Below are 26,957 nucleotides of genomic sequence, written 5' to 3' on the forward strand. Positions count from 1 at the left end.
TGGAACTCCTCTTGTGTTTGCTGCCACATGCAGAGCGTTTTGTGACAGCCTGCCACACTCTCTTTTACAGCTGTGACTATTTCCTCCAGTCATGGTTCCAGCCTCTTACTCTCAACTTCATGAAAAATGGGATTGATAGTCAGTGATTGGTGCATGAAACTCTGGAGCTGAAGAACTATACAGTATTTGCTCTTTCCTGTATCATATATAGACCTTCAACTGCTGGTTCAAAGCATTTTAGAGTGAATGTGTTTGAGGCATTTAGCGTGAAGCTCATGTCTGCCCTCAATGCATACAGCAGGTGAGCTGGTGGGAATTAAGTGCCTTGCTTGAGGGCTCTTGGACAAGTCACATGGCTATAGAAATAATCATAAAAGATGGCTTAAATATGACCTAATATCGTCTCTTGTCTTGTGTATATGCCCCCTACTGTCGCCTGTTGTAACTCCTTCACATGCTGCGTATATCTCAGTGTTTTCATGTTATACCTCATATATATCTGATCTCTATACGTACGTACATTACTCTGTACTTTCTTTTTGCACTTGTGGTGAGATTGCTGCCTCGGTACTTGCACTCTGTTGCAATGACAATTAAGTTTAATTTAATCTAATTGTATTTGAGCAGAGTCCTTGTATGATTGCTTCTGTTTTAACCACATTTAACAATTGAGAAGTTTGACTCACATTGTTGTAGCAGAACATGTTTTTATAAGTATACATCAGGGCTCCGGGGTTGCACCAGTGTGCCTGAAATTTAGCCTTTAGCACACTGTTATTTTATTCACATTACCCACTGCTACAAGAAATACATATTTAAAATGGGGAAAATAAAATCTGTATTTGATATTGAGTGAGGACTAATCCAGGAAGCCACAGAGTGACCTGAACCTCTCTCCCTGTAAATTATCTATTATTTTTTGCTTTTTTGGTGGAAAACAATTCATCTTAAATTATATTTATCTATGAATTAATATAAGGGCTACAGCCTTAAGATATAATACAATAACAGTGTGTAAAACCTGGATCGATATTGCGGCAATATTGTATGGATGACTGTGGGTACTTACACAATGAGATTTTTGATCAATAATCATCAGTAATATGGATTTAATGACTAAGTGGGTAAAGGCAAGTAGAACAGTCTGGTAAGTTCAGAAAATGACATCACTTTACTGTAATACAGCCTTTAAGCCAGGAGAAGACAGCACTTATGTCATATCACAACAATATGCAAAATCTAAGACAATACATAGTTTCATATCATCAATATATCGATACGTTGCCCTGCCTTAATGAATATGTAAATAAACAAGCTATTTCAAAGAAAATACAAAAGCAAGACTTTCAGATGCACGACGTCATTCACAGGTGCTGTTTAAATAAAAGACGTTCCATTAAAAACTTTAGAAATATTAATGAAGGGTTTGTTTACTCAGGAGGGAAGGAAGAGGCGATGACACTGTTCACTTCTTCCCTCGCGCGTCTCCGCATGTTTACATGAATTTACTTTTGTTCATGCAGGTGGGCGTGCATATTGTTTACCTAGCTGCCTCTGTACTCCCTAGGTGCATCATTACTGCACATGTACTGTATATGCTGTGTGTGTGTGTGTGTGTGTGTGTGTGTGTGTGTGTGTGTGTGTGTGTGCGTGCGTGCATGTGTGTGTATTACTGCGTGTGTGATGGTGTCAGAATGGACAACACAGATTCAGCCAACTCACAACATGTAGCTCTGCTGCTCTCCTGTGCACCATGAATGTCAATTGACACACAGATAAGAAACACAAGACATATAGTATGTATAGGATGCACACACACACACACACACACACACACACACACACACACACACACACACACACTGAGCATCACTGGAGAATGTACATATACAGTATACACATGTAAAAGTCCTTCATACACATGGTGCTTAAACAAACATCCACACAGCACATGCATGTAATGTTAAACAGATAGAAATACAACCATGTGCACAAACTGCCCTTGAGTCCATGTTTCTCAAGTACTTCCATACATACAGCGACTCGAGCTGGGTTTCTGACCTCAGTGACAATGTTACACTGAAATCCTTCAATGCATTTTATATTGAGCATCATCAGAAGTAGAAATCTTGTATTTTATCATATCATTATTTCTTAGATCTATTAATACTGTTAATATTCTTCATACTGTACTTATCTTAGTGTATTAATATATATATGTATATATATATATATATACCCTCACTGTAGCCTATTGTGACTCCTGCACATGCTGTGTATATCTTAGTGTATTGATACTATACCCCTAAACTGTTATTTGTATATCGCTCTAATCTCTACACATATGTACATAACTCTGTACTGTACTGCTCCTTTTGCTGCCTCAGTATTAGCGCTCTGTTGCAATGACTGATCAAGTTTAATCTAATCTCGTTTTATTTAAGCAAAGTTCTTGTGTGACTCACATTGTTAAAGTAGATCATGTTTTGGAAAGTCAGGGCTCATCAGGGCTCCAGGGGGCCACACATTTTCACTGGTCGATCCAGAGCGCCTGAAAGTTATTTTTTTAAACAATTGAGGTTATCGCCATTTTTGTTGCCATAATAATTAAGAAATTAAAATGTATTATTGGATGCCCATAAATTACATTCTGGTGCACCTGAGAACTTAGGTCCACTAGCAACCATCATCAGTTAGTCTGAAGCCCTGTATGTACACAGAGGCAGCTCAGGTATCCTCATGCTTATAATATCCACCCAACTCTATCGTTTTAGAAATATTTTTTCAAAAATGTTTGATGACATTCTCTATTTTTCTTACAGTCATTAAATATTAGCGACAGTATCAGCTCGTCACAGGTATTCGTGAGATAAAGGCTTTAAAACAACAGAACCAGCAATAAATGTATTTCACTAACTTAACTTATCGTCTGTGTAACCAGAGTGAGATTTATCTTCTATCCATGTGGCTCAGTTGTTCACAAACTATTAAAACCAGTCAGTCACTGTTTCACTGGGTGACGTGTTCCTGAACTCGATGAACTCGTGAACTGTAGGTTATATTAAAACAGTGAAAACGTGCACCTGTACTCCTCCTGTCTGCCAAACTGTTTAAGAAAATGATTTTGCTTTCTTAGGGAAAAAAAAAACTATATATAAGCGACCTGATTTTAAAGATTTTTAAAGATTGACTGTGTGTCATGAGTAGGAGTGAATGTGCTCGGGGCTGACGGGAGGGAAGTCGAAAGTATTGAGAGACGGACCGACGCAGTGTCGGATTTGGTCTTTTGAACGGATTTGTTGAGAATAAAGTTTTCTGTGCACATCTCAAACATGTGCTCACACACATCTGCACACATTGTGGTTGTTGGTTCGATGTGTGGGTGTGTGCATGTGTTCATATGACTATTAACTATTTGCATATGTGGTTGAATGTCTTTTTGAGTGTGTGTGTGTGTGTGTGTGTGTGTGTGTGTGTGTGTGTGTGTGTGTGTGTGTGCATGTCACTGTGTATATAGCAGCCAGCACCGACCCTTCTTTCTTCTGACGCCCTGCTCTCGCTTCGGAGCAGAAAAATCGCTCTTGCCGTCTCGCTGGCTGTCGTTGCTGGCAGGAGTCCTGGGGACCGACGGGGGGAAACGATCCCAACAAAGTGGCATGAATTAATGTGACTAATTAACACCACGTTAATTATTTGTAAATTGCATGTTTGGGTACACGTTACTTGAGAGGCATATGCTGCTTGTTGTGTTCGCCCAAACAAGTGCCAGCTAATCTGTATCTCTGGAGTGCCCTGCGTTTGAAGACGGGCCAATCAGCACGGTGCAGGAAGAAGAAAACGTCAAAAAGAGAGAAAGAGAGAGAAAGGAAGAATAAATAAGATTGCCAACAAGTATTTTTCATCTCGTCTGGACTCCATGCACGTTTTTTGGTCATTCTGCAGTTATTTGTCTGAAGTGTGTTTGTCTTTTGCGCTGTTGGTGAGTGTGTAATCTGGCTGCCTATTAAAAGATAAATGATAGCAGTTTCAACGCGGGGCTGCAACATGGGGCTGATGAGGCTCCTTCTTTCTGGCGGTATGGTGAATGATTGTGTCACTGTGGCGTTCTCCTTCTGTCGGCACTGAGTACATCTTCAGTGTTCACTTCACTTGACTTTTCTGTGGTAATACGTTCACGTGGAGTTGAAACTTTCTTCTCCCACTGGTAATGTAAGTGTGTACTTTTTCTTTGGATTTCTTAGTTGGCTGAAAGCAGAGCTGCGATGATAAGTCGACTAATCAATTTGTCCATCAACAGAAAAATAATTGATTGTTTGTTTTTCATGCAGAAATAATGAAAAAATGCTGTTTTTAGCCTCTTAAATATGTAAATGTCATCATGTAAAACTGAATCTTTGGGATTTAGACTCAAAACAAGATAATTAATTTATCATCTTGAACTTAAAGAAACTGGGATTGATATTTTATCGACCAAATTATTGATTGATCACTCGAGAAAAAATTGGTCAAATTAATGGATAATGAAAATAATCGTTGGTTAGTGACCTGGTCAAAAGAAAATTATTCAACATCTAAAAAGCTTTTGAGTTCCAGCATCTCAAATGCTTTTATATCATTTATGTCATTCAAAGCTGAATACCAAACTGGAAATGTATATTATCGGCTATTTTTGGGCTATGAGAAAATTATAGCCGATAGAGAGCCAGATTACTTTCATTGAGTTTACAAGTGCAGCATCTACATGGCCCAGCACAGTCGGTGGTGATATGCACGTTAAGTTGCAGTCTGATCCTTCAGTAAAACATGAGGAGGAGACTTAAAACTGCTGCACTTACGTAGTGACATCTTTGTTTACTTCATCTTAGCCCGTCTTACCCTCAGGTGTGTATAAACTGCAGGTTATCAGCTTCTTAATTGAAATACAAAAGTGTGAAATTATCAGTTATCTTATCGGTATCAGACATGAGAAGCAGGCACCCGTGCATCTCAATTAACTTTGATTATTTTAGACTGATGTCTGGATGAAGCAAACAGTCTACACACATCAGCTGGACTCTTGTATGGCTGCAACTAACGGTTATTGTCATTGTAGATTAATCTAATGATTATTTTTTTCGCTGTGGACAGTGGACAGTAGACTGTGGACAGTGGACAGTAGACAGTAGACAGTAGACAGTGGACAGTGGACAGTAGACAGTAGACAGTGGACAGTAGACAGTAGACAGTAGACGGTGGACGGTGGACAGTGGACAGTGGACAGTAGACAGTAGACAGTAGACAGTGGACAGTTAACAAGAGGGAAGTGGACGCAAATACGGCAGAGTAAAACCAAGTGTAAACCTGCTGTTTGAAGCCTTCAGTTTGGCATCACGGCCATCGCCATCTTGGTTTGTTGACGCCAGAAGTGACCATATTTGGAAGAGAGGGTGGGGCTGGGGAGGATATCCTGACTGGATCTGACTGAGACTTGTCAATCACAAGGTAGCCACGCCCTAAAGCAAACTCTGCTTTACCGTCTGTTTTACTGTAAATTGGACAATAATTTGAAAAATTAACAGTTTCGACCATAAACTCATTAGGGATTTTTTTACAGAGGTCGGGGCGTTTTCTCATGAGCTTACATACAATCCGACTGACTTTTTAAATCAGTGGAGTCGTCCCTGATTGGAAAGCTCCCTCCCTATTTTTTACAGTCAGTGATTAACGCACGTTTCTGACATATCAGTCACGTGTCCTTTAAACATGCCCTTGGGCCAAACAACGAGGCCGGCTCACTCACAAGAACTCACCTGAAGTGTCTGCCTACAGTGTAAATACTGAGTGAGGGAGCCGAGAAAACATTTGAAGAGCAAAGACAAGACTACTGCGCTTGAAATGATCCAAAACTTGCTAGCATGGCTACCATTACATGCTTATCTATCACTCTGTCACCCTGGGTTATGCACACTGGGTTTTATTAGGACAGTTCTGGTTGAGAAGACACAACCAGAACTCCTGCACGGCTTGGTGAGGTGGGCAAGAAGCAGATCTGCGTATCACCTGAGCTTCCCCCCCTCCTTTCCCCTGTCTCCCTCTCTCTCTCTCTGGCTGTCTCACCCTCCCGTGCTGTCTCACCCTCCCATTACCCCTCAGTGAGCCTTCTCTCCCTCATTGACAAGCCCTTATTTTTTCATCTTCCCTCCCTCTCTCGCTCTGTTTCTCTCTCTCTTTCATCCCTCGCTCATTTTTTCTGTCCCAATCCCTCTACCCCCCCCCCACCACCACCACCACCATATACCTCCTCCTCCCCCTCTACCCTCCCCTCCTCCCCCTCGTCTCCTCAGAGCTCCTCCGCATTAGCAGTCAGCTCCACTCCTAGACGTACTTTGTTTTTCAACCGTGGTGGAGGCTGAGCGAGGGAGGGAGGGAGGGGGGGAGGGAGATACAGAGGGAGAGAGATGACAGAGAGAGGAGAGAGAGAGAGAGGAGAGAGAGAGAGGAGAGAGATGAGAGAGAGAGAGGAGAGAGAGAGAGGAGAGGGAGAGAGAGGAGAGAGAGAGAGGAGAGAGAGGAGAGGGAGAGGGGAGAGAGAGAGAGAGAGAGAGAGGAGAGAGATACAGAGAGGGAGAGGAGAGGGAGAGAGGGAGAGGGAGATACAGAGAGAGAGGAGAGAGAGAGGAGAGAGAGAGAGAGAGGAGAGAGAGAGAGGGAGAGAGAGAGAGAGAGAGAGAGGAGAGAGAGAGAGAGGAGAGAGAGAGAGAGAGGGGGAGATACCGAGAGAGAGAGGAGAGAGAGAGGGAGATACAGAGAGGGAGAGAGTGAGAGGGAGAGAGAGAGAGAGGAGAGAGGAGAGGGAGAGAGAGAGAGAGAGGAGAGAGAGGAGAGGGAGAGAGGAGAGAGAGAGAGAGAGGAGAGGGAGAGAGGAGAGAGAGAGAGAGAGAGGAGAGAGAGAGGGAGATACAGGGAGAGGAGAGGGAGAGAGAGAGAGCGAGCATCATTTACACAGTCATCCACGCCGAGCGGACCCTGCAGCTCGCCCTCCCTCCCCCCCCTCCCTCCCTCCCTCCCTCAGCCACTGCTCACGACGGCAAACATTTTATGTGTTATTTAGTCATGCCTGACTTTATCGAATTTGAAAAACATGCCAGTCACGGGTACACCCCCCTCCCCCCTTTCCCCGTTGCCTCCCCCTTCCATATCCCCCACACCCTCACCCAACATCATCTTCATCTCCCTCTCTTTCTCCCTCCCTCCCTCTCTCTCGATTCAGACTCTACCATCCAGGTCTGACCTCAAGAGCCTCTCGAGCCACTGTCTTTGGGGACATTTCACTTCTAAATGAAGTTTTATTCCCAGGCTTCTCTCCCTCCTCCTCCTCCACTCACATACCTCCTCCTGACCACCCACCCACCCCGGGGGAAGGGGAGAGCGAGCATAATTCTAGCCAACAGAGTGTTGACTCTAAGATGGATTATTTCTGCTTGAAATCAGAGGCCATGTGCTGCTGGATAATGTGGCCGCCCCGATTTTTTTTCTTTTCCCGCAGTGTTCTAATGATGGAGATTTGACGGGCAGCAAAACGTAGAGGAACAGAGAGACTTGTTCCACCAGGCGAGGAACGAGAGGCTAAAGGAAATCCCAACGTGCTCGCCTTCATAATCCCAAAGTCAGGATTTATGGGTGTTTTGTTTTTGCTGCTATTTAACAGTGCGGCGTAGCTCGGTGGGTAGACCGGGTCACTGACACTTGGTGGGATTAGAAGGTTCATTCCAACTTGAACCAATGATGTTAAAAAGAAAAGAAAAAGAAAAAAGCAAGTGTACCCGCGGTGTTTACAGGGTCGCTAACAGGGTTTCTGGGCCGTTTTTACCTGCTGCCCTGTCAAATGAGCTCAAGCACTCGTTCATCGACACCTCGTTATCCAAATGTGTTTTTAAACTGGACACAAATTTAACACTTTTAATTGTATAAAAATGGACACAGTCACCCTGCAACAGCAGATGTTTTGGCTCGGTCAAATTTGCATTTGTAGCACTTCCTCTCAGAGAGGCAGGAACTGGACGTTGCAGTCATTTATTAGTTTTAAGCTACTTTAAGCCAATATTTCTCAATGTTTATCCGACATGTCAAACATTAGAAGCCAAAAAAGGTAAAGCAACTCATCAATTAATCAGCCAATCATTCAACCGTTATCTATAAGAGTCTATAACACTTCAAACATTTTAATAAATTGCTTCTTCTGTCCAACCAACAGTCCAAAACCCAGACTCTTCATTTACCGTCATAAATGACAAAGAAAAGCAGTGAATCCTCGCATGTAAGAAGCTGGAACCTTGTTTGAAATATGACTAAAATGATCAATCAATTATCAGAATCGTAATTATGTGTTTAATTGGTGCATAATTCTGTATCGATCAACTAATCTTGTCTAATTGTTGCAGCTCTAGAAGCAATTGACAAAAACAGATCCAATATGAAATTTCATGAAATAAAGGTCAACATGATGTCGTCAGCAGGCTCTTGTTTATTTTCACTGCAGAAATCAGATTCATTCAACTTAGTTTCACTCAGTATGTTTCCCTCATCGTCCACGCCCGTCCTGCAGTGGTGCTCCAGGGGGAAGGAGTCCAGTTTGAGAACCACTGACTTCAGTTATCATCCGAACGTCTCTGCTCACATGGTGTCTCGTTATCACACTCTCACTCACAGCATGTGGTGTAAAGGTGTGAGACCTGACGCAGGTTTGGTTGTTGTTACAAAAAAATGTGATAAATATCAGCCTCAATACATCCTGTTCATCCCTCTGAACGCACATATGTGGAATTATTTTTTTTGGGATACATAATATATTTTTAAGTCATTTTTTCAAATGAACCGGGCTCCTCCACGTCACATGTTCCCCCTGGTAACTGCAGAAGAGCTCCCGTGAGTACCGCTGGCTTGGAGTCATGGATTTAGGCATTTTTCAGAGTGACATTAACCCGACATAAAAAAACCCACAGCCCTCATTTATTTTAATGAGGCTGATCCGATGACGCAGACGGATGCCAACACAGCGGCAACCGCAACAAAAGAAACACGGGTCGCCAGCTCAAAGATGGCTCAAAGATGCCGTAATGAAATTATAAAGGGCCAGTGTTTGACAATCTGGAGATGAGACAATCAGCTGTCTTTCTCCAGGAAGTTACATTTTGTTGCTTTAAACTCAAGGGTCTCTTAGTCACACTGAACCTGCCGGATCATATTTTACTGTGACAGTAAACCTCCTACCTGTCCCACCAACGCAGCTACATGTCTTAAACACAGAGATGTCCGTCACTGTGTGATCAGGAGATCTTAAAGTCGTCTCTATGTACAAGGAACATCGGGGCACTGTAAACACTATCAGTGTTTTGCTAAGGTGTCTTGTAATCCCATGAGAGATGAGCCAGGAGATTGCGTAAGACTTAAGTGAAATCCAAATAGATTAAAAAGAAATCAGATGGCATCTGCATATTTAAAAGAGGAGACAGACGTTTGCAGCCAGTGCTGCAGATATCAGTTAAGTACCAAACAGTTGCTTGTTCAGATCCCCTTTGCATCTGAGTGAATGTGTAGGACTTTGCCCTCCAGTAACTGCTTGCGCTGCCCTTGAGCAAGTCAAGTTGCTCAAGTGGAACTGCCCAGTGATGTTTGGATGAAGCCTGTGGTCGCAGTGCAGCTCTCAGCCGTGTGTGTGTGCAGGAGTGTGAAGCAGAGCTGTGCTGAAAATGAGTATCTGTGTTCAGCAGAAACCCTATAGCTGGAAAATAAAGGCGAGGGAAAGAAACAGGCTCTTTAAGGAGGAATGTGCTGCTCAGATGTGGTGTTGTAGATGGTATGGGTTGTTCTGCAAATTGCGTGTGCACAGCTGCTCAACAAGTAACAGGAACTGCAATATTGAGCTCTGCAGTTTTCAGAAGAGGCTGCAATTTTTGTCCCAAGTGAAGCCGTTTGACGCAGCTGCTCTCTGTTGCTGCTGTGCAGAATCCCTGATTTACATATTAAGTTGTACATTGAAGAGTATCTTGCTTTATATTCTGAGTAACTCCTGAGCATTAACATCTCATTTTATACTTTCACCTCACATTATTTTGAAATAAAGCTGCACCCACACTGCTAAAGATCCATCTTAACAAGTCGTGTAATGAAGTATTCACTATAACCAGACTCTTCTGTGAGGTTGAAACAGTTAGATGATTATTGGCTGGTCCATCCACAGAAAAATGGTACATTTTTATAGTTGTTTGATCATTTTGGATCATATTTCCAGCAGAATCACCACAGAATTCAGTTGATCCAGCGTCTCAAATGTGAATTTTAGATAGTTTTCTGCGACTTCCATGATAGCAAATTTAATATCTTTGTGGTTTTGACTAATAAGAGGGCAGAACAAAACATTTGAACAAGTAACCTTAGACTCTGGGAAAGAGTAGCAGGATTTTTCATCATTTTCTGAGATTCAAAGATTAAAATACTCCACAGATGAATTGATACTAAAACTCATCATCAGTTGCAGTTCTTACCTTTCTTTAAAAAAGTGACATATAATCTATTCACAGAAAAATCTTGCAAGAATTTGTGTTCTGGTTTCATGGCCGTTGTCTTCAGTTGATTTTTGTCAATATCCTTCGACTCTAATGACAGATGGAGCTCTACTCTATAAAGGAGTTGGACCTCCTGCACCCTGGTCTGGTGGATAGAGGGTGTGTGTAGCAGGATTTCAGGTTCTCAGTGGGGTGGTAGGGTGGGATTTTCACCGATGTTGCAGAAGAAGAGAAGCTCTGAGACAAAAGAACTCTTAAGCTGCAGAGCTGAAGTTGAGGTGCGATGGTTTGGCTGTTAACGACAGTGTTTTATTTTGTTGAAGATGGTTTCAAAACCCTTAATGAGGAAGCTCCTGTGTGAAATGTCATTTTTACTTTTGCCTAATTAGTAACAGTTCATCAAAATGAACGTGTACCATGCAAGTTAAAGATAGGAAGGGAAGCAGTTTCAGGACTTGATTTTATGGTATAAAATAAGTATTCAGGAATCTTGCGTGCCATCAGAGTGCATCCATAATGTAATGGGAAGTGTAAGCCTCTCTCTCTCTGTATCATCCATTCTTCTCCTTGAAGCCAGCGAACACAGAGGAGATAGAAACCAGACGAAGCCTGAGGGCTATAAAACACCGAACACTCTCTCCCTCCCTGACTCCTCCTACAGTTTTCATCATGCAGCCTGTTCATTGTCTCTTTAGGCTTCTGCAGAAAGTTTGCACTGCAAAAGTTGTCCATCTTAATAATTCAGTTTAATACTAAACTTAGTCATAGAATCATATTATTCTGAAAAATATGTGAAGATACTCTCCCTCTTCCCCGTGCAGCCTCGCTCGTATGTGGAATATTCAAAAGAAAGTGGATAATGTGAGGCGTCATCTTGTAGAAGTGGACTGAGAGGTCCAAATTCACGATATCGTCGGTTGTTTGAAGAAACCTTTAATCTTCCGATGTGCTGGAAAGAGTTGAATGTAGCTCTCCGCACCCGAAGATTTATTTGACACCTGTATCAGCGGAAAATCAGACTCAATGGAAGAATAAAGGGTTTGAGTATTTCTTGGATGGCGAACAGGTTTCCTGAAGGCTGCCCAGTGTTCGCTGGACAACAGGTTGTAAGGCAATACCATAGTTACACTGCACTGAGAGTCTTGATTCATGAATTGACCACAAATCAGCAGGACGGCTGCTGCGTGATAGAGAATGTGTAGTTGATTCAGATTCCTCATGAATACTACGGCACTGCCAGAAATATTATAAATGATTTGTGTGGGATTATTGTTATGCACTTATTGTTTATTCCCATTAGAAGGCTTTTCAGCTTTTAATTAGACTGGATAAGGGAGGAATATGAATGAACATTTTTTGTACATAAATTAGGGATTTAGTAGATATTCTTAAAGACAAACCTACAGGGTAAAAGAAAGTATTATAAACAAGCAGCTGTAATGAGTTCAGGAGTTAAAGTCAAATCAATAGACAGCCGACTGAACAATCGTCTCGTGGTCATAAGATGATTTTTGATGACAGAAAAGGGGTCAGATAGGAAAAGCAGAACATCTCTGCTCTCAAATATTTAATCAATTTCATTCATTTGAACATCTGATCGGTTTTTCTTCCTCCAAGGAGAATTTGACAGCCAAAAAAAAATGTTTATCTTGATTAATGAATCTACAGCAGATGTCCTTATCAAGCCGTTTCTCTGCTATTATGCTTTACTGAGCACATAAACTGGATATCAGTTTATTCATTTTGGATTGTGTTCTCTTAAATCTTTCATTTTAATTATCTTGAATTTAACATTTTAGCTTACATGCTTGATGAATGTCCAGTTTATGATATGATATCTGTCATCTACAGTAACACATGACAATGTTATAAAGTAAAAATGATTATTACTGTTAGTAGCAGCAGCAGCAGTAGTGGTACAGTGTTAGTCGAGTTGAGTATTGAACCTCAACACAATATGTTCATCGCACAGAATATTGAATATCATCATGTCCCACTACATACTCCTCTTTATTTATTCTTGATCACGCAGTAAAAATCAGTTTTCAGGTTCTGTGTGGCTGATTTTGTTTAGACGATGATGAACATTTGCGTGGAAGAAATTTTGTAAAGAAGTTTGGCTTCCTCTGTTCAACAACAAGCGTTTTGTAGATTGAAGGGTTTTTGACATTTAAGGGATAGTTTGACATATGTTTTTTTTTTAACCTTCTTTAATTGAAGTTCTCATGTTTGTGCATCAAGTTCAGGGTCAAGGTCTTTTATTGTTGCTCACAACGACTACAGTGAATCATTGAAACTCTTCACTCAGTCACACAAGTGGCACAAAATCTAATCAGAATCTGAGATATAAAATAGTGCAGCAGCTGAAAGTTGGGAATAAAAAATAAAAAGTGAAATATAATACTGTGTAGTAATAGAAAGATGGTGTGTAGTAAATAAATCAATATGCTGAGATATTAAGAGGTTGCCAACAGTTAGTAAGCAGGTGGAGTCTGTGCAGTAGAAATGAGTTATCCTAGTTTTATTATTATTATTATTATTATTATTATTATTATTATTATTTAGTAAGTTAACTCACTGATATACAAACAAACCTAGATGTAAAAACAATCATTTGTAGCTTAAGAACTAAGAAACTTAGGCTAGCTCCAGTATTTGTGCTAAGCTAAGCTATTAGCCTCCAGGCTGCAGCTCCACACTGGACACAGACATGAGACTGGTATCAGTCATCTCACACAACTCTGAGCAAGAAAGACAGTTTTCCAAATGTTGAGCTACTCTGTGACTGTACACTATCCACAGCCCTGAATCATGATGGTGGCAAAAGTAGCCTGTAGTTATATCCAATGGTACCAGCAGTAGCCTTAAAATTGTACAGTAACTACTGCAGCAGTAGTAGTAATAGCCTGATACTAGTGGTATCATCATCATCATTGCAGTCTATTAGTGATACTGAGTTAGTGCCAGTATGTAATAATGTCACCCACTCCTCACTTTTCTAAGCCCGCTGTCTTCTCTCTGAATCCCTCACGTCTCGTCTCCTTCTATATTTAGCAGCACTGTCCTCTCCTCTGTCTCCCTGCAGCGATCGGCCGGACGTTGATCCCCCGTTATTTCAGCACAGTGTTCGAGGGAGGGGTCACCGAGCTCCACTACATCCTCAAACACTCCAAGGAGTCCTTCCACAACTCCTGCATCACCCTGGACTGTGATCAGTGCACCATGGTCACCCAGCACGGGAAGCCAATGTTTACAAAGGTAACACCTGACCCGCTGAGCTTCTCCCACCATGAATAATTGATCAAAAGCTATGATAATGGACCGGGCGAGGTGTTTAACTGGTTAAAGATCAAATCCATTTACACCCTTTGATTCTTTTTTTCCCTCCGCGGATCATTTTGTCTCAGTGTTATCGAGCTACAACCGGTGCCCTCACTGTCAAAATGGGAATGTTTTTATTATTTCTGCATGAACTATAAAATGTTGTATTATTTTATTATTTGTTTACATTTTAAATCCCTGATTTCTGAAGGAACTTTTAACACTAAATACCCTGGCTTTGTTGGTGGAAACATTATTTCCATGTTTTATTTTGTGGCAGCCACAAACAACAAAAGCATTAAACAGCCGTGTTTGTAGTTAGTATCTATTGTTCATGTTTATTTTCCGAAAAGAAGAAAATGAAAGTAGCAAGATAGAAAAACCAGATGGATAAAATCTAGTATCCAACCAGTCAGCATGCAGAAAAACATGCCAACATCAAAACAAAACAGACAGAAGAAAGCTCGACACACAAAGCGACGATGGAAGAAAGTTTCTGTATGTCTGTTGTTCAGCTGGTCGCTCGGACACGATGTTGAAATGTGTAAACTTAATGTCCAAGACTCAAGAAATACATCAGACGATACAACATTTACAGTACAAATCATATGTACTTTATTATCCTATACGACAGAAGTTATATTCCTTTTTCACAGAAAACTAAATAATTCTTTGAATTTCTTAAAGTACAAGTTCACAGTTTTTCTAGTCTGTCTTGAAACAGTGACCAGCGGTGAGGACTGGAGCCGGTCGCTGTGATCCGTCCTCCGGCTGTTAAGAGGTCGTCCCCTAATGTCCGTCCAATGTCAGTGAATCAGGGACCGAATCTGAAGCCCTGGATCACTTCACAGCCCAGAAACATACATACATACATGACAGAGCCAATGTTAAAGCAAGCTTGGGCACCTGACCAGTGTTGTGAAAAGTACCGAAAGTCATACTTTACATACACATTATAGATATTGTGTTGAGATATTACTTTGTTAAAAATTAAAGTCACACATATTAATAGTACTTAAGTTGTAAAGTATCGGATGTTAAATGTTATTTTCTTGTAATAGATGCACTTAAATATCAAAACCACAAGTAAAAGTAAATTGTAGAAACGTATATATTTACATATATGAATATACTGTATTCTATAGGTTGACTAATTATTCCAGTTTAAAATCAAAGGTTTTTTGGATTGCTGATAAAATAAATTGATTTAAAATGTGCTGCTCGGGCTGTGATGCAGCATGCGATCTGCAAAGTAACTAGTACCTACATCCATATGTAATAGAGTAAAAAATACACATGTGCCTCCAAAATGGCAGGTGGAAGTAAAAATAACAGCAACCCAAAACTGGACTCAGTTACATGCCATCACTGCACTGACTGATGTTTCAGTCGGACTTGAAATATTTTGAACCCTCCTGGACTGTTACTGTTTATTAAAGTCTCACATTAAGCTATCTCAGATTCAAACTGCACCAACCAGCTGTCTGGAGAAGTCATACGGGGAAAATGTCACTCATGACCATATTTACCCTCTTTACTTATCAGCATTTTGACCTTTTCCTTGACCCCAGAACCCACCGGCACCTCTTATGTTAAAGATGTCGACAGATTCTTAAGCCCTCATGTTCTCTACAGGACATGCGAGGCGGACATGAATAAGATCTTTGTAAAGTGCAGTCTGCAGTATAAGTGAGGTACAGACGGGAGAAGCAAGAAAAGCAAAGGAAACACAAATTGCACAGGTGAGATAATCCAAACCTGACACAGAGGTCTTCTGAAAGCTGAGCTCATCTGCTTTTGTCTTTGGGGAGAGAATCCCCCCGTGAGCCCGAGTGAATATCTGCTTCACCACCGTCTGATCCAGATGGCTAGCTGACTCTTAGTGGTCTTCTGCTGACTGTCTAAATGAATCTGAGGCCAGATACCTTGTCAGCGCCGAGCAGGCGAGCTAAAGGGATTCCATGTTCCCTGTACCATGAACTCTGAGCTACAGCACCAGACCGGATTGTTCTGACATTAAACAGCTATACGCCCTCTTGTTTTCAGGACTTGACAGTGTGCACTCACTGTGTGTGTGTGTGTGTGTGTGTGTGTGTGTGTGTGTGTGTGTGTGTGTGTGTGTGTGTGTGTGTGTGTGTGTGTGTGTGTGTGTGTGTGTGTGTGTGTGTGTGTGTGTGTGGTGTGCAGAGTCTGAAATTAACTTTTTGGCTGACCTGCCACAGGCTGTGAGACTTAAAAGTGAATTAAAAAAACATCACTGCAAAATACTCTCCATTTTAGCGAGTCATTTTGTCTGTTATTGAGATCTTAAATCTTATTTTCAGAAAAGAAATGCACAAACGGGCCAATGGGTGGAGAACATTTGACTATTGGTAAATACAAATGACCTCGATTAAAGAATTTGTTGGTATCAGCTGTCATTTCTGTTGACACTCAGGCCTTTTCTCCAGTCTGGTTTCCAAACGGTGAATCTTCTATTGAGTAAATTCTTCAGCACAGCGAAACCAAGTCACTTTATTAAAGCTGAATCAGAATTAATTTTGTAATAAGGGGCCGGAACAAAAACGTGATTTATGAAGCCGATATCAATACCGAGCATTACAAAGACTAATTATGACAGCTACTAAACTAATAACTTATCGCTATCTGTATCTGTACTTGGGGTGGGCGTGGCTTAACGCGGTAGTGGGCGGGGCCAACCCATCAGAAGCTGCGTAGTTAATTAACCTTTCAAAAAGCCTCAGAATGAAGCTTTAAAACTGCTCACAGAACAAGTTTCTCTATAAACTTGAATCTTTTGACTTCAGTCAGACGGCCGATAAAGATTTTACTTCATTATTGATTTTAACACAGATTATCTGCACCTGGTACTCGTTCCAGTCGAGCACTCCACTCCTAAACAAAGCTTCTTTCAAAGTATCCTGTACATTTAGTTATTATATGTAAGGAATACTTACAGTTTTTAAGTTGCCTCAAAACTATCTTTAACATATATTCTTTCTATAACTATATTTTCTCTCTAATCAATAAACTGATACAGATATATACACAAGCTTAATTGTGACTTATATATTTGTGGCTGAGGTTCCACTTCTGTACCACTCTATTTGTACAAATACACATTAATATTAATGTTATTGACTGAATTTCCCTGATCAATCATTGTGTTGTGTTGTTAGCTGTTAGTTGAACATGTATTGGCTCAGTTCTCCCCACAGAATCCGTGTTGCTTCTCAGAGTCTTTGAGAGCTTTTAAAATAGCAGTTTTTTTAATGAAGCCATGTAATCATTTTCTTTTTGCCCAGAATGTTTCTGATTTAATTACTCTGTGATGTGATTTTAGTTTGATATTTGTGTGAGTGAAGGAGCTTATAACAGAGTTTCTGCAGAGAGTCTTAAAACGTCTAAAATCCAATAATCTGAATTTTACTCCCGAAGATGTTTTAAAATGTACAAGTAGGGTTTTGACAGGTCTTAAAAGTTTGGATTATGAAATTAACGTTATTTTTATAAAGTTGCTGTAACTTGTGTTGTGTTGTGTTGTGTTGTGTTGTGTTGTGTTGTGTTGTGTTGTGTTGTGTAATGATCACGCCGTAACAAAACTACAAAACGAAATCAAAAGGAATCTTTAACCACCAACTCAGAAACTGAGCCTGGTCAGAGTTTATCGGAGCACAGCCACAACAAAAACCAGCTGCTAGTCAATGTCTCTGTTAACATTAGCTTCATCTCATATGTGTTCAAAGAGATCCATCTCACTGTGTACATGCACACAGACACACACTACTTCTACATACACACAGTACAGTGTAGTCGTGTTCAACAGAATCTGAATAAATTCATTCACTTTGTAAGTAACGCTGGGACTCCAGTCTCCCTTCATATTCTTCATATTATCATATTATTATGATTATTAAATCTTAAATTAAATTAATAGAATTCTTAAAAACTCTAACGTGTTGCATCCTGTTTAAACAACTAGCTGCATCACTCTTCCTCTTTGGATGCACACGTTGTCATAGTTGATATGTTGATATGTAGTTTTGTGTAGCAGTGCAGTGCAGGACCTTCATGTAGCACACCAGAGTCAGATGTTAACCACTGCTTCAGATGTGGCAGCTGTTTACCTCAGTGTGACTGTATGTTTGTGTATATTTACATGCATGACTGCTGACATGCCGGTTTGTGTCGAGAGTTCATGAGGTGGCTTCACTTTTCTGTACATTCAGAGGGAAGATGGTTTTGTGTGTGTGTGTGTGTGTGTGTGTGTGTGTGTGTGTGTGTGTGTGTGTGTGTGTGTGTGTGTGTGTGTGGTTGCTGGGTGCTGAGGGCTGGACGTGTGCATGGTGTTGAGTGGAGAGCGAGGCTCTTTGTGTTGTCGTATCAGTAAATGAGTATGAAACATTCCCAATAACACTCACAGGAAGTGTCCTTTATGTTGCTGTTGTCTGGTTTTTGTAAACAAGCCTCCCTAAAAGGGGGAAAAGCGTTAATATATTACGAGTGTCCGATATTAACCGCACAGAGCAGAAACAGAACGTCCCAGGCCCGGTCAACAAAAAGCTAAATTTGATGCTTGCAGCGCTGCTCTCTTTTCATCTTCACCTAAATTGGATGAGAAGAATTAATTCATTAGAAAAAAAAAGAATTCCAATAACTGAGCGTGTTCTCCCTCAGCGCCCAGCAGCAGCACAGCAGCACAGCAGCAGCAGCAGCGAGCCTGCAGCTCTGGAGGCCCGAATCTCAATCAGCTCTGCCTCGCCTCGCTTTTCTCAACCACCACCACCACCACACCTCCTCCTTCCCCCATCATCCTCCCCCACCCCCCCTCTCTCTCATCCCCCCGCCTGACTCGCTCGCTCGCTCATTCTCCCCTCGCTCTCTACTCCACCGCTCGCTCTCATCCCCCCTCTTCTTCTTCTCAACCCCCCTCCCTGCAACCTCAACACACACTCGCACTGCACGCACACACGCACACACACACACACACACACACAGAGATACACGCACACACACACGCACACACACACACATGCAGACACACACAGAGACACACACAGAGACACACACGCACACACCCTTCATCCCTAGAGAAATCATCCCCAGCTCCCAACTCGCTCTCTTGCTCTCCCACTCTCTCTCTCTCTCTCGCTGCCTGTATCTGTCTCTTTCTTTGCTTGTCTCTCTCTCCCTCTCTCTCTCTCTCTCCCTCTCTCTCTCTCTCTCTCTCTCTATCTCAAAATTTCAAATTTTGATTTGGTTTATTGGCCTTTTTTTTTTTTTTTAAAGCATAACTGTTTGTCTGCTTTTTTGGGGTCTTATTTTGTAGTCCAAACAGTCGTTCCTAACAGTAATAACGACACAGCAGTCACCGAGTTAATTGCTGAGATCTGGAATGCTAAAAAGAGATCATACAGGGCAGAAACAGCAGCAGTCAGACAGTCATGCTTCGGTTTATACGACATTACGAGCAGACGGACGTCAAATCATAAAAGTATGAGACTCACTTCCATTGTGATCCTTGGTGTTACATACCCAAGAGTTCAGCACACAGTCCAGTCATACCAACACTGATGATTCCTATAAAGGTAAATTCATCAATAAAACCGCTCTAGGAACATAAAAAAAATGATATACAGTGCAAATTTTAGACGATTACACTACAATACAGTATTTTAAACCGACCTTCTGTTTTTAGCCAAACTGATTAGGAGGAGAAAACAAAGAAGGAGGAAGATTAAATTAAATTAAAGTATCAGTTCACAGGATGGTTCACCGGCCGTTCTTACCATAGTTGTGCAGTTCTCCTGCACAAAGACGCATTATTACTAACATGCAATCCTGCAGCCATAAGCTGTTAGTTCAGTTTAGTTAATTTATTTGACAGGGACGTAGCAACAACATCGGTGCGGCATCATACAACGATGCTCAAGCACCAGATGCACCAGACGCACCTGATACTCTGACAACACCTGTGCACAGCAGGCTTTTTAAAAGGTTCTAGTCTCGTGTTAGCTCGTTACTTATGTCACCAATCTGAGCTGCATATTTAAAAGGGTTTTTATTATCGTGTTTATTGCTTTTTTTCTTTTGCTGTATTTGAAAAAAATAACATGGAAATGTGGTTAAAGCTAATGAGTCCATAAGCATTATTAAAAATGTACCATAGGAAATTTAGACTCACAAACCTTGAGGCTCCCTCAAAGCAGCAGCTTTGCGAACCACTAATAGTAGTTTGGTTAAATGTATTAGACTGTTTTGGTGTGAGGCTAGCTAACTAAGCTAGCTAACATTACGGCTCCACCAAAGAGGACGCCGTTGATGCTAACATCCTGCGCTGCCACAAGCACAACCATCTAGTCCCTGATCAGACCTGCGTTTCCTTCTGTGCCATGATGAGGTCGAGGGCTGGAGTGAAGAGTTATTTCTGGAAAGAGAGAATTTAAAAAAAAAACATTTTTGGCGCTGCGAACATATTTTCTAGGGAAGGTGGACATCTCAAAGGCTAATATCTCTGAAAATTGGATAATCATACCAAAATAATCTAGATGAATAAATGCCATTAAAGGTCAGAGTGTCTATAAAGTGTGTATTTCTAGTAAAGAGATGAACTGTCCCTTAAAACGCTGCCGTTGTTTACAGAGGGTTTGATAATCGTCGTTGGTGTTTCTTGTCCTGTCTGACTTAATTTTAGTGTTATCAAGTATAACAAATGGTATAATATAACGGAGGAAAAACAAATCATTGAATACAAATCATTATATTTAAGACATAGTTTGACAGGTCAGTGCAGCAGAGAAGAAAAGGGATGATGTGAAACCATCAGGAGTCAGTTTCTAGAGAGCTCAGCACAGTTTTACCTCCGTCACTCCCCATCTACTTACCGATGGGTGGGGTTAGCAGGGTGCTGAGAGTGGGTGGTGCTGCCAACAATGTGTGCAGATTCTCAGGGTGGCGAGGTGTTGACAAGGTGACACAGGGTGCCAATTTGACCAAATGCCCCCAACCTCCCAGCTTCCCCTGGTATCCCAGCACCTCCATTCATGACCCAGCAGGCTTTGCTTTCCCTGGCTGATGTGTGTTAGCTGTGAGGGCACGGCCCTTGTTACCGGTGCCCAGTTGGGGGTTTCTGCATGCTGGGAGGCGAGCAAAGAGCGAAAGGCGAGTTCGTGACACAGTGATCTCAGCTCAAGTGAATTTAATTCCCTGAGTGGATTTTTTTATATTTTTTTTTTTAGAACTTGACTAGTGGATGTGTTGTCAACTGTGTGTTTTTTTGTTTTGTTTTTAGCTTTGCCTGGATTGTAGTGAGTCATTTCTTCAGGCATGTTTAATTCGTCTACTATACTTTTGTTGTAATCCTACTTAAATCTATTTATGTTAACATTGCACTAATTTACCTTCATTGTGGAAAAAAACAGTCAATCCTTCTTGCAAAAGTACGTAGAAATCATAGAAGCGATTCAATCCTGTGCTTTAACGTGACGATCAGTAGAGGAAGGTTATTAACTCTGGTGAATATAAATCTGATCAAAGCGAACCAGCAACAAGCTGCAGACATTTGTTTTAAAGCTGTACATTATCAGACTCGCTGTTTCTTTAAGTACAGTGCTTGACATTATTTTAGCCATACTTATATCACTGTGTTTATTGTTATGATAATGTTATGAAATGAGACCTAGACTGAATGTGAATTTACTGTTTGTGATTAGTTGCTGGAGCCGATGAAATACTCCTGATGAAGTTCTCTGAACATGAGGTAGCTTTTTATTCAGTTTCGTTGAGCTATACACGTCTCACAGGCATGATTATATACTATTCTATTTTTTTAGATAACTGTTAGGTTTTTTGATAATGTGACCTCTACTGACAGAAGACAGTGGAGACTTTCAGGAAACATGGAAAGAGAGAAGACAACAAATGCTGCAATCAAGCCACAGATGCTCCAATTAATGTATGTAGCATGCAGCTTAATAGCAAGGCCACTGGGTCACTTGAATTATATACTATTATTATTAAGTCGGAATCATATTCTGCTCTACACAATCACACAATCACACATATTTATCCTCAGAAATACTTTCTTAGACGTGTTTATTAGGTGGTAAGTTGATGAGGGGAAGTATTTAATAATATCTTCCAGCCAAACTCATCCTAATTATCTTTCTTTAATCCAACCAAGACTGCAACTGATGATCATTTTAATTATCAGTCAATTGATCAATCATTTGATCTATAAAAAATGTCCATTTTGACATTTAGTAGCTTCTTTTGTCCCAGACACAAGGTCATTAGGTAACTGTTGTACCAGCACATATTCACATGTGAGAAGCTGCAATCAATGATTTTTATTTTTATTTTATTTTTTGTAATTTTCCTACAATAACATATTAAATAATTAGCTGATGACCAGAAGTTGTTCTTAAATGAATTCCTGGTGATCGATTGATTGAACAATCAGACGGATCTTATCAGCTCTAGTTATATGTACATGAACATACAGCTTGATGTCGTCAGACCCTCACCTCTGCACTGCCCTCACAGAGGGTCATGTTGACTGACAGTATTATTCAGTATGTCAGCAGCTCGTCCTGTAATTGAGCATATTTAGTCAACTTTGCTCCGATTAATATTCACCAGAAGCGGTCGTGAATGCTCATAATAATCGATTTAACGACCTTCAGCTCCTCCGTTGTTAATTGATTGTCATGTTAGGGTACAGTATTGAATAGTGTCTCAGCAGCAGGACGCTGTTATTCTTTCTTACCCTTTTGAGCCGGAGATCCCCTGATCTCAGCCCCGTTGTGTGGAAGATTTATGACCCTGCTCTTAAATCAATGGGGACTCTCTGTGAAGGGCTGTACCATTTAATGGACCGCTTTTTAATTCCAGGGGATTTTCCTCCTTTTAGTTTTCATAAGGGAATACTATTTAGCAAAAAAAATTGGTTACAGCCATTGTGAGAAATATTATATTTTAACCAGTTCTCTCACAGTATGAAGGAATAAATAGCTTTTCCTGATTGAATCTAAGCTGGAATCTGTAGGAAAGCGCTGCCTTGGTTGCATTTGTGGTTAGTATATCTCTGCAACACTGCCACTAAGACACATTCCTGCACATTTATTGCACATGGCAATTAAAGTGATTCTTATTCTGGTTCTGATTTAGCCGCGTTGCCAATTTATTTATGGGTTACAGGGAAGCAGAAAGCTTATGGAGAGAAATAAGAGCAATAGTGGAGGCAATGCTAAATACACAGTTGGCGCTATGGAAAAATAAATCAATAGCTCAGCGTTGTTTGACTGAAGGCTACAGCACCTGGAAAGCATCAGAAGACATCGGCTCACTAGTGTGAAAACAATTCAACTTATTTCACTGCTGGTGGGTAATAAACTCAAATATCCAGAAAAGTACAGTGACAGAATGATGTCAAGAATTACTTTTGTCCTCATAATGCAGAAGTATTTGGTCTTTTAATAGGTTTTCGCAGCCCAAAGGGTATGAAACTCATCCACAATCATAATGACCATGATGCATTTCATTTCAAAGGAGGAGAAGAAGGTTGTTGTTTTTATTTTCACCTTTCAAGAGCAATTTGAGTTCTTGTGGATTAATTACAACATACCTTCTTATAATTGAACATTGGCTCAGAACCCGGAGGTCAATGATGATAAGTTTCCACTCACAACTTCAATAATATGCATGCATGTTTTTTAATACACAAATATGGTTTCTTGTTTTTAATTTTGTGTATTCTGTTCGGCAAAACTGATTAACATATGTGGTTTTAATGCTTCTATTAGTCGACTGAAAAACTTGAAAAGCTCGTCCATGTATCTCCAAAATGTCAACTTTCCATGAGCTAAGAAAACATTTTCATATAATCCAACTGGTTTTTAAAGAGGTTATTTACTTTGTTAAGCAGAAGGATTTTCTCAGCCCAGAAAAGAAACACTTGAGTTTATCTTAAAATAAGAAATCTACGAATGTGTAGATAAACGGCTCTCAGTGGACAGAACTGGTTTACACCTGCAGTTGTTTTAAATTTTAGGGTGTTACAAGTCGTGCTGCATCCGTCTTTTAATGCTGTCTGAGGTCAGCAGTTGGACAAACTGCTGTTGGAATTAGACTAAATATAAAAAGTAGAATAAAGACTATTTTCATTGTCCATTAAACACAAAGGATTATTTTCCAAACATTGCTTTAGTCTAATCCACACTTATCTAGCTCAGACAAGCCCATTATCCAACCGCGCTGATGCAGACGTGTTTGCACGCAAAAACACCCCCGCTGCAGCAGAGTGGTGCCGGTCAAAGTGAAAATACTAGATACTGTTTGTATTTAAAGAAGAACGAAGACTGAACCATCAAGTTTCTCCTTCAGTTATATCAGAAAAGACAAAACAACAGATGAAGACATACAAATTTGTATTTAAAAAAATATTTAAATTGAATAAACAACAAGAAGATACCAAAATTACAGCATTAGGACAACTTAAAAAATCTATAAACAATATATAAATTACAATCACTTACGCTATTTAAGTAAATTGTGCAAATATTTGTTGGACTGCATCAGGAACATGATATGTACTGTATGAATACAACATATAGATAATCATGTATTAAAGTATATATGCGTAGTATCCGCAATGTACACCTGCTTCAACAGTAATGATATAATACTGTGATATATATTTATAATAAAAATGTAGAAGAATACCATGATACACAATATAATATGACGTTAAGAAGAAATCATATTGTTCAAGTAGTGATGCAGTATTGTACGGTCTAAGTTATATAATGTAATTTACAGCCATAGTGTGTCAGATATTCTACTGCTCCTCATATCATCTCCCCATAATAATAACAATACTATGTTATTATTATGGACAACGTTCAGTGTGTTGTTGTAGTCCTCAGCACAACATGCGACATTAAAGCGTGTTGTTGTTCGTATATATTAGTCAGAGTAAAAATAAATGTCTTTCAAAAGTTGCTTAATTTCTTCTCAGACATTGTTCATAGCAGTTGTCACAAAACTCTCTGTATATACTTATAATCTCAGCTGGTTGAATAAATCAGGAAAAGCACCATTGCACAAAAAGTGATGATAACAGTGTATTATATAGCATTATGTATATACATATGTACTAGAGCCTGTACAATATATTGGTGACCCAATGTAATCGGCCAATATTGGCTACCACCGTTATGTGTATCAGCGTATAAAGTGCCCCACGGTGATTTATAATTTCTAAAGTTAACTGTGCCAGTGCACTGATGTCATTCAGGACAAGAAAGTTTATTGTTAAGCTGTAAAATATCCTGCCTGCGTCCAAGTGTTAGGTAACCACATTTGAAGCATAATTGTAATAAATGTTTATTTATTGATATCAGATTTTTTTTTTTTTACTCCCTAACGTCGGTATCAGCCCCAAAAATCCTCGACTGGTCGGGCTGTGATACCTGGTGTGGTGTATTCAACACAATAACACTGTGACATATATTCACAATGGAAATGGAAAGAACACCATGATGCAGAATATATTATGTCATGAACACATAAAAGCTTTCAAAAGTTTCTTAATTTGTTCTAATCAGGCATAACAATAGGTATCAGCCTTGTTTTTCCAATTATGTTTCATTGTGGAACAAAACTCTCTATATGAACTTAATGTAATCTCAGTTGGAGGAATAAGTGTGGAGACGCACCGCTGCACAAACACTGAGAACATTTCTACAGTAGCAACATTTTCAGTGGAGACGGGAGAGAAGCAGCTCGGCATTCAGGGCTTTTTGGAGCAGTCGAGCTTCTATTTATTCTTTTTTTTATTTATTTATTTTGACTGACTGTGTTGGAGTTAGCTGTGCAGCACGTGACCAGCGGGGGGGGTGGGTGGGTGGGTGGGAAGTGGGGAACGAGGGTGAGGAGGAGGGGGTGGGGGGGTGCAGTATGGCCGCTAGCCTCTTTCTTGCTGATCCTCAGGAGACCATCTGCGCTGGGGGCATTGATTAGAGTGTGTCTGGTGGGATTACATCTTTGCCGTTGCCATGCCAACTAATCAGCTGATTTTTTTCCCCCCTTCTCTCTGTCTGTCTCGCCATTTCTCTCTCTCTCCTCTCTCTCCCTGGTTGTCACAGCAACGAAATACGGGAGAAGCGCAAGGGCCCCGGCAAGCGCTGAATTCAGCTAAAGGGGCGAATTTTTTTTTTTTTTTTTTTTTTTCCTCGCTGTTTCTCTCTCCGTCTTCCTCCCTCTCTCCTCTCTCCCCCCTCTCTCTCCCTCTCTCCTCCTAATTGGCAACTCTCTCTGACCTGAAGTTCTTTTGTCTCTGGTGTAAACACACCCCTCTCCAGATTACATTTATTTTCACATTTTAGAAATAGCTGGATGGTTGAGAGGCCCAAGGACAGATGCTCTGAATGAGGGAAGCAAGCAGAGTAAATATTGGGAGCATAATAGCTCGCTCCATGCTACAAAATCCTTGAACAAATTCCAGAAACGGAGACGAAACCCTTCCAGCATTTTCTATCAAAATCACGCCTGGCCAATAAACACTGATTTCTGTTTCTGTCTGCGTCCAAATCAGCTGACGGCCGCCTGCCAGCCGGTTAAAGATTACTGAGAGAGATATCAGGCGAAAGAGGAACGTGAGGTAACACTAACTATGTGATCTTTGTCCAGGTTTGTACAGAGGGTCGTTTGATACTGGAGTTTGCCTTTGATGATCTGATGAGGATCAAGACGTGGCACTTTACCATCCGGCAGTACCGAGAGCTCATCCCCCGCAGCATCCTGGCCATGCACGTGAGTGTGACATCATTAACATGCGACTAAAAACATCCCCCTCAGATCTGACCGTTTTAGGTGTCACTTTTTGAATCCTAACGAGGGTCTCTGCACTCTGCAAAGACACTTTTTAGAAGCTATTCATGAGCATATGAAATTTAAACGCCAACAAAGCAGTTTGGAGGGATTTCTGCAAACCAATTTATTTGCAGACATCAAAGGCCACAGAGGATAAAAAAGGGCCTTGTCTGAAAAGAGAGAGAGAGAAAAAAACAAGGTCGAATGAATAATCTGCTT

The 26,957-nt window shown here is 40.6% G+C and overlaps 1 protein-coding gene across 4 annotated transcripts in view; it reads left to right on the plus strand.

Annotated features, from left to right (window-relative positions):
* The window catches only part of ldb2a (LIM domain binding 2a), a 111,748-nt gene that overhangs the window by 54,719 nt on the left and 30,072 nt on the right, over nt 1–26,957 (plus strand). For all 4 annotated transcript variants that reach the window (XM_084353390.1, XM_084353391.1, XM_084353389.1 and 1 more), the window contains exons 3-4: nt 13,630–13,802; nt 26,556–26,678. In XM_084353390.1, coding sequence (XP_084209516.1) covers nt 13,630–13,802; nt 26,556–26,678 — 296 coding nt within the window. The remainder of the gene's footprint in view (nt 1–13,629; nt 13,803–26,555; nt 26,679–26,957) is intronic.

Source organism: Pagrus pagrus, assembly GCF_965226575.1.
Source record: "Pagrus pagrus genome assembly, chromosome: 5".
Lineage (NCBI taxonomy): Eukaryota > Metazoa > Chordata > Actinopteri > Spariformes > Sparidae > Pagrus > Pagrus pagrus.